Source organism: Antrostomus carolinensis, unplaced genomic scaffold, assembly GCF_000700745.2.
Source record: "Antrostomus carolinensis isolate BGI_N321 unplaced genomic scaffold, ASM70074v2 scaffold20324, whole genome shotgun sequence".
NCBI classification, from domain to species: domain Eukaryota; kingdom Metazoa; phylum Chordata; class Aves; order Caprimulgiformes; family Caprimulgidae; genus Antrostomus; species Antrostomus carolinensis.
Genome location: NW_010313096.1, coordinates 37,014 through 46,326, shown reverse-complemented (window position 1 = coordinate 46,326; position 9,313 = coordinate 37,014). Strand labels below are relative to the sequence as shown.

At 40.2% G+C, this 9,313-nt stretch overlaps 1 protein-coding gene across 1 annotated transcript in view; it reads right to left on the bottom strand.

The window, feature by feature from the left end:
- Positions 1 to 5,152: 5,152 nt before the first annotated feature.
- The window catches only part of EFNB2 (ephrin B2), a 28,869-nt gene continuing 24,708 nt past the window's right edge, over positions 5,153 to 9,313 (bottom strand). The window contains exons 3-5 of the mRNA XM_029084804.1: positions 8,825 to 8,917; positions 7,953 to 8,066; positions 5,153 to 6,337 (exon numbers count right to left, since the gene is read on the bottom strand). Coding sequence (XP_028940637.1) covers positions 5,955 to 6,337; positions 7,953 to 8,066; positions 8,825 to 8,917 — 590 coding nt within the window. The 3' untranslated portion in view covers positions 5,153 to 5,954. The remainder of the gene's footprint in view (positions 6,338 to 7,952; positions 8,067 to 8,824; positions 8,918 to 9,313) is intronic.

Genomic DNA, 9,313 nt, shown 5'->3' with positions numbered 1-9,313 from the left:
GCATGCAAGCTGTATAATGAGTATGTTTGGTGTTTTTAAGCCCTGGGCTTTTTCTCCACCAAAATTTGTGTTGTGGCTATGAAGATGGAGAGCGTCTCTTAGAAAGACTGAGTTTTTGTTTTCTTTTATTTTTGCTAACACTACACAATTTTAGCTTTTCTGCAAAAAGAAAATTTACGGTGCCCCTAGAATCAAAACGAGCATACTGCTGACTGAGTGAACATTTGATCAATGCATCAGAGCAAAGATAAAGAGAAAGGCTAAATAAAGAGGTGTAACATTTTAAACCTAGGCAGTAACATTGCAATGCTTACTTTGTGAGGCACTATTTTATGTAACAGATCCTTATTCCACTCTAGATGGATAACAACTGTGAATTATAATTTTATTTTCCACTTAGCGGAGCCTATTGACTTGGACTAGTTCTTGCCAGGGAACAAGTTTCATAATAAAGGCAGCAAATTCTGATTTTGTGCTTGTTTGATAATTAATAGTGCAGCATCAGCAGCAGTGCAAAATGCAAGTATGATTCTTTTTCCTCTGCAAGTTATAAAAGATGGCTTATAAGTCAATGACTTTATGCTGAGTGTCTCATCATTTACTGTGTCATATCGCTTACTGAAATGAGTTTAGCAGACTCGTGGAGGTTCTGTTATGTTTGTGAAGGTATGTGTGCAAGGCCCTCCTGTTAACCCAGCATCCTTCTCTGTTCAGATACAATTACACCAGCAACCGTTTTTTCCCCCTCAGTGGAGACACTGTTTATAGCAACACTGCTTTTTCCTCATTGCTAAAACAGTGACAAAAATAGGTGTGCGGGGGTGTCAGTATACATGCCAGTTACAAATATAATTTATATATAGTTATATAATAATATGTTTATCATAAAAGGAAAAAATAGGCACAGAAGTGAAAATGCCATGTAAGCTTGACACTATCATTTTTCTTACCACTATCTTCCAGCATTTATTAAGGCCTAAAATAAAAACAATAGCCTTAGCCTTAACCAGGCTAGAGTCATGGCTCTAACGGATGGTTGGACCAGCTAAGCTTTTAGCGCAGACCAGACCCGAGCATCTCACAGCCATTAACGATGAGGAGACCCACAACAACCCACAGAGAGGAGCCAGTGAAATCCCCTGTGCACAAGCATGAAGCAGGGAGTGAAGTCTCAATACATCGAAGTATGGATGTGCCCCTGAGTACACAGGACTACCTCCTTTGAAGTGGCTCACAAATGTCAATGCAGGATTAGGCCCAAGTGATTTACCTGAGAAGTCAGAGGATGCTCACACCCTCCACCATGGACACTTATGCCTTCTGCTGGACCAAGTAACTCTCCCAAGGACATCTGCAGCAGAGCCAGGAGGTGAACCTAAGTGGCGCTGTGTGGCTTTCCCTCTAAGGTCAACTTCCAGCACAGGTTCTGTAAACTGGACCTATGAAAGGAGCTCCTTCAGCAAGAGCCATGTTAGCCCAACTACTCAACAGTCTCTAGGGCTTTCTCTACGTCTGGTTTCAGAATACTTGTGCCATGACAACACATATAGTGCCTTTGTCATACAGTAATTTTTTCCCTGATTATTCATAAAAGAAAAAGGAATTTGACAAATGGGAATTGCATGACCAATGCTATGAATAACTAGCTGCCTTCTTCAATGAAAACTCTGACAAATTGGCATCTGTTGTTAAAGTGACAAATGTGCCTTTCTCCTCTGCAGACCTTCCCACCTGTTACTCCATGGATGACCACACCATTTATGCGCTAGTAACAAACTGAAAGGCGCTTCATTTTCAAGGTGACTGGGCTTTGTCAATAAATTAAAGTATTATTTATTAAATGAAAGAATTGGTTATCCTAGTGAAAATTAGAGCAACAGAACCACAGACTTTGTATTAAGGTTTGTGTCACCTGTACATACTGGCCTCCATCTCCTTTAACTTGAGGCACAGTAAAGCAAGGACAGGACAGTTGAGTGCATGGCTCCACTGAAAGAACCATGCAGAGATGTTTTGACATTACAGCATTTCTCACGCTTTGCCATTCTCCCAACGTCTGCTATCTCCTGTCCCTTCTTGCTCAGCCCTGCCACCCCAGGCTTGCTGCTCACACTCCTCAGGAACACTACCTACACCCCCAGAACGCTTCGGGTACATTTTTTTTTTTCCCTCTGTCTCTGACCACAGTATAAATCCACCACATAATGTCTGGGAATTATTTGTCTGATTATAATCTCACCTCCCAGATCATCCAGGCAACCTGGCTACTGCACCTGACTGAAGCTCACTGACTGCCAAGGACTTAAGACCCCTATGTGTTTTTAAATCTGCTGATATAACTCTGGGAAAGAAGTAGGTTAACAGAAGCCAGTGTATTATAAAACACGAGCAATCAGGATGGCAAGACAGGGTGCAGGAGAGAGAGAGAGACAGAAGAAAGAAGGGGCAGAGGGAAGCAGACTTGGTGGCTTGATTATTTACCTTCATATTTTGAAAAGAAAAAAATGACAGAAGAAAAGAAGGCAAGTTTCCATAGGAAAAAAATATTTTATTTTTTTAAGAACAAATTCAGTTTGAAACAGACGCGGAATGTGATTTTCATAATTTTCATTTTCTGGGAACTAATTGTAATGTGTAACTAAAGTAGATTTCAAACTTATGACCGGCTAGTTTTAAAACAGAACAAAACAAACAAACAAACAAACAAAAAAAAGAAAGAAGAAATTATTTATAACTCAAGCATAATACTGTGTTACTTACAAACTGGACAAAGAAATTCTTAAATAAATATTCATGGTACACAATTTCAGCACAAATATGCGGCAATTTGGCAACCTTTTATACCATTTTTTTTCCTCAATACAGTGCAAAGGGGAATGACACCGCCTTTTAACAAGCTGTAGCTAAATACATTGCAAAATTCAAATTTTATACAAAACATCTTGCTCAGACTTTATAAAAAACCAACATTGCTCTATATACACAATCTGGTTAAGAAAAGCCATTTTTGTCTTGTTTTCATGTGGGTTTTTTTTTTATTATTTAAAAAGGTGAATAAGGCTACTGTAACACCCCAAATCCATATACAGTAAATCTGAACCTATTTACAGCATCTTCACTTAGACATGATGGTGCAAATTCCAAGTCGGGTGACTGGGGATGATCATACAAGCAAGGCATTTACAGTAACTTTTCAAAGCTGGACCAACGTCAAATAAAGGAACAGTTGGTAGATTGTCATAATTCTGCACCAGACAAAAAACAGACGCACAGTACTTTTTTTTTTTTCTTTTCAGTTGGTTGCAGGTTGCTCTTGAGCAATTTGTCTGATTTTTTTTTTTTTCACAGTTTAGTACATAACTAGAATGTAGCCAACCGATGAAGCACAGATTTGATTTAATAAAAATCAGTATCAGTAAACCCATCTTTTCTCTTCTTCCCCCCTCCCCCCGAAATAAAATCTTAATGACTTACAAGAGAACCTTGTATGGATGGATTCACAGAAAGGAAGGGTTGTTGAAAAGAATTACATATGTACTGTAGTTAGTCACCATGGTAACCTTCCACAGAACCATGGGTTGGGATTTTTTTGTTTTGTTTCTCTCTTTTGGACCGACATCCCAACATCATTTTCAGGTTCAGGAAACAGAGAGAGTGATCATTTATATGACAGATTTTTTTTCTTCTTCTTTTTTTTTTTTTTCTTTTTTTTTTTTTTTTGCAGGTGCTCACCAGAGGTCTGAGAACCCCAAAATGCTGCTGCTACATTTTCTTTCCAAATCAGAAAGCAAAGTGTTACCATAGTAACATGACTATGTTAGAAATGTCTATTTGCATAGCACATATAAAAGTGGAGTTTTTTTATTTCCTCCCCAGGGTGGGAGCTTTAGGGGAACAGCCATGCTAAAGAGAAAACTTTAACCTGAAAACCCCCCTCTACGAACCTCAATGAAATCTACAGAACACATCAGCCCATAAGGCAAGGGAAAACACAACACAGAAAATAAATGCCGGCACACCTTGTCATTGTTAAATACGTGATGCAGTAACACCGATTTCTTGATATTTTGGGCCTTATATTTCCTAATTCTCTCTTATGAGATGCTTTGGATTTTTTTTTTTTTTTAATATGCTCTCGTTACTTTTTGATGGCTGATGTTTTTCCCAGAAGTAGTTTATTTTTTTAATTGTATATATATATATATACATATATGCATATACAAACATATATTTGTGTGTATATACATATATATATATATGTAAAACGATGACAAGACTATTTCATTGCCGCAAATGAATTTCACATCTTCTGGTGTAGATTCTGTGCAATCTCAAAACATATATTAGTACAAAAAAAACAAACCAAAACAAAAAAGTAAGAAAGAACGAACAAAAGAAAAACTCTCACTTTATATCCCTTGTGTTCTATACACCTATTATAAATAAGACATAGCTTCCTTCTCCATCTTAGTGTCATAATTTATTTTATTCTTACGGACTGCAAGAGGTTTGCCATATGTGCTTTAACTTTGCAACAGAGCACCAGTGAACTGCTGTGTCAGACACAGTACCTACACTTGCTGTGCAGGGACAGCACTACAATAAACCAAAGTGTCAAAAGGCTCAGTCAGAAAGAAATTCTGTCTTACTTTTAGAGATAAGAAAGGTGGGGTTTTTGCCACAACTTTACCAGTGATAGAATTACAGCTCATTTGACCTGTTGGCTTATAATTGTCTTGGTCATATTTGGCTCTCTGCTATGTTCTTAAATGCTTTCCCTGTGTTCAGTATAATGTGATAGTATAGCAGCAGAGTCTGCTTAAAAGTCATCCAAAGCAGACTACGTTTTCACTACAGCTTCAAAGCTGTATATTTTATTGCCAGTACCACAACAGCCCTGCCCTAATACAGCCTCAGCGGCCTGCTATTGTCTTGTCCCCTCCAAGCTCGTTCACTTACTAACAATACCCCTTTGTTCTACTGTATTTAAGGTATCTTTTTTTTCTGCACACTGGTATTTGATAACCATGAATTCCTTCAAATGCAGCCCTAATCCACTGCGCGTGTACTGTGTCTCCTACTTGCCTCTTAAAACTTAGCATACCAAAGTGCTGTGCTACCTAATTTTTTTTTTTCTTTTTTTTTCTTCCCAGCTTCTATTTTTGAGGCAGCAGTATTCAACTGCAACTGCAGTCAGCCCTTCCCTCCACCACCCAGTCCTGCTCTTAACTTTGTTGACAGCCTAACTTTTTGGCTGGAAGGCTCCTTACTTTCCAATACAATTTCTATAAATGCATTACCCATTCGAGTGAGGCTGCTGTAGCAGATGGATGGAGCGTGCATCTCCAAACATTAATGTTCCATTAGTGATTCAGGAGGTGGAGTGAAAGGAAATCTTATGTGAAGGATGGCAGAGCCCTGGATAACAGAAACAAATGGAACAGTGACAGACTAAAAGCAAGAGAACTTTAACAAGTCTTATTTAGACACCAAGGTCTGTGTGACAAATCCAGTACGCGCTGAGAGAGACACACAGAAGTCAGAAGATTGCATTTCAAGCTCGATATATCCTAGAGCACCTTCCCAGGATGCCTAGAGCTATTAACATCCACGGATCACTCCATCTTCCCTTGGCTTTTGTACATGCCTGAACGCCCACAGCACATGGCTTTGAGAATGATGAATGTAACAAGAGTACAGCAATCGGAATGGGCATCTTCTACATAAAAGTCTTCCAGCTTTTAGTGAATACTTATTCACCGAGATAGGAATTCTACAGACTAGGTAAGCTGTCCAGCTCACGTCGGCTCCCGGAGAAACAGCTGTCGCCTTCTCCCCCCCGTGCTTGAGTCAATGCTTGTGCACAAGGCATCATCACAAACCCCAACAGAAAGCATTTGACCAGTGAGTTTCCTCTACGACTCCACTGTACCACAGAGTTGGTTGTGTGTTTCTCAGACCTTGTAATAAATGTTTGCTGGACTCTGAGGAGGCATCTCTTGAACTATGTACACCGGATGTCCATAGTCACCGCTGACCTTTTCATAGTGGGGGCAAAAGACACTGTCTGCAGTCCTTAGAGGAATGATAATGTCACTGGGCTCAGAACCATTGTTGTTGCCACTGCGTTTTGGGGTGGCTAATGTACTAAGTGAGAGAGTTGTCGTGTGTTGCGGGGAATGCTTCCTGTGTCTTCTCCGGTACTTCAACAAAAGAACCACCAAAGTGATGATGATGACGATGAAAATGATGCACCCTGATGCAATCCCTGCAAATAAGGCCACCTCTGAACCCAGTATACTGGAATGCCCAGCCTTACTGCCATCTGTGCTAGTTCCTGGAAAGAACGGAAATACAACAGACAAAAGTTATTGCCACCCTGTGACCCATTTACGCTGCTTAAAAATGCGTAGAGTAAGCAAGACTGGAAGAATTAACTGACAGCTAAACTTTGACAAACCAATTACCCTGTTAGATAGCTAAATGCAAACAGCCGAAGTCAGCAATCAATATTAAACAAGACTTTGTGTCTGTTGGTCTCACTTTTGTGCTGCTCCTAAACCACCCTGTTCCATACATCATCATCCATCAGCAGAGAGGACTTGCACTGACAAGGCAGCCTTTGATGCACACTGCATCTTTTAACAGATGCCGGCCAGCCCCGAGCAGCAGAGAGGGGTGGGATAGGACTGCGAGGGGAAAATAACACAGGGAAATGACAATTCTGAGGACAACTGGTACTCTTCAGTGTCACATTGTTCTTCTGCTCTTTTATCTTTTGCATATTGATTTAAGTTAAACCCTTCTTAGTGCCTCTTCACATGGACTCCTCTTGCTTGCACATGAAAAAAAGGAGCTTGAGGCAGTGTGGGAGATAGGCAAAACAGCTATGACATATATCTGTTTGTATTAACTTATATTTACTTAAAAGAAACCACCATGTATTTGCTAGTCACGAAAAGCTCGTGTGCTGAACAGCCTGTTGAATACTTGGTGCCATCACACTATCCTATTATTTGTCACAAAAATTAAACGAATGCTCACTTAACACCTTCTCACTTGAAAATTTCAACTAACTTCCTTCCCTCTCTTAATGCTCGCTCACAGGTGGAAAAATGATGCAGACACTACGTCCAGGTAACTGCAAACTCTTCCTATCAGAACCTCAGTAGGAAATGGCTGAAGCCTGCCCAGCGACCACCATATCAAAGATTCATCAGCCCAGTAACGAATGACAGAGCTACAAAGGAAAACTTGCAGCCATTTTCAGGGACCTCAGAATCAACTGAGTTTTGCTTTCTAGCATTCCCAATTCATCAAATTTTCTTCCAGAGACCTTCGGTCTTAAGACTTAGGATTTTCTTGTCCAACCAATGTCTGAAATGCATCCTGAAGATATTTGTTTGGAACCACCTGTTTATCTTGTTTAGATAATTATATATATATATATTAAAAATATCTTTAAACTTAGTGAAAGACCAGCCATTCACGTGCAGACTGTATATGGTCAGTTAAAAGATCAGGACATAAATTATAGATGCCTTGAAAGAAACTTTATAAATGGCTGTCGAGAACCACTTGATAATGTATTATACGGGAAGAGAAAGACAGCAAGACTCGTTCATCTGCCAGACTACTAATGTAAGGCAGCATTTACCATCGCTAAGCTGCTTAGTGAACGTCCTATCCAAAAACTTTCCTGTAAATGAGTGATATTCTCACAAGATGTAATTAACTTCTACTGCAGAGTGGAAGAGGGGAGAGAGCAGCTGTTGCCAAAACTTGCAGCTCCTACACACTATCCACTGGAGCATCAGAACTGGCTTTTGCTTCATCTCAGTATGAAAACATTTGTTTTTCTGGCACTTCAATGGTAAAATAAAATGTGTTTGAGGACAAAGGAGGAGACTTCGCCAGAGCCCCGTCCCAGGTGGAAGCCCTGCCACACCTACCTGAGTGGTCCTTCACAAAGGGGCTGGTGGTGGAACTCTTCCCATTGGTGCCAGCCTCCTGCTCAGGACGCTTCGTGGGGTCCGTGTGCCGGGGCAGCCCGGCCGAGTTGGGATCTATGGGAGAGAAAGACAACTCATGCAGCTTCAGCGCTTGATGATACAGAGCTTTATAAGCCAGCTCTAGGTACCTTGTGAGACACAAATGGTTTTGAACAGAAGAATCTTTAAGCAAAGGACTGGGAGATACAAGACCGTAATTTTCCTTTTAAAGCAAAATGGTTATATCAGTTATTTTGGAGGTTTAAATTGTGAGGCCGTCTGCAGAAACTATAGGGACTCCTGTAATTGGCAAGAAAAGCTCTGCAGATGACATTTCAGTTTAACTAAGAAAGCTGACTGACTACCAAACCAACTTCTACTTAGAAGAATAATTCTTTGTTCCTGCACAACAGGTTATCTATACGTGAAAAGAAACAATGAACAAAAACCTCTCTGTAATCAGAATTCATAACAAGCAAACTATAGAAATATTAGCTTCCCTCCTTTCATGTATTTTAAATAATTCTGAACAGCAGAGTTGTGGCTTTTGTTTTTAAAATAAAAATAAAAATGCCTGAAACACACTACTCCCAGGTGACCTTTCCTTCTAGGGATCTCTCCAATGAAGAGATCTTATTATGCTAGCCCTCCTCCTGCAGAAATCTGTCAGTAACTGATGAAGAGAAAATAGGTTTTGCTTTCAGACCACGAGGGAGGAATGACCGCTCTAGATTCAGTTGGCTATCTGCTCTACACTGCTATAAGAAGCCTGAAAGCTAAAAGGACACTGAGAGTGATCAAAGTGATTTCATGAAACAGCAGATGGTCTTTACCTTGTCCAACTTTCATGAGGATCTTCATGGTTTTTGTCTGGCACACCCCTCCCTCCTGGTTATCCAGGCCCTCCAAAGACCCATTTGATGTTGCTGATTAAAAATAAAAATTAAAAAAATAAAAATAAATAAAAATCAGGAAATCAACAGGCAAAGTGATGTGAACATGAATGTCTGAAAGCAGGAATCTTTCAATCTACCAGGACCTGTTCTTGTTGCTCGGGCTGACCTATGGAAAGTTGTGAAATGTTGAAGGCCAAAGGAATGAATACACCAGTAAGCCGTACAATACACACAAATGGAGGAATGTGTTACCGAGGTTTCAAATTTACCCAGCAACCTTTTTTTCTATGCACAACTGACTGACTGACTTGGATGAAAACACAGCACCTTGCTAAAAGGTGATGGAGTCAGCTGAAAAGGAAGCCCTGGCAGGCTCGGAGGAGCAAAGCACTGAAAATTCACCCTTCCCCTCCCACCCCCCAACCA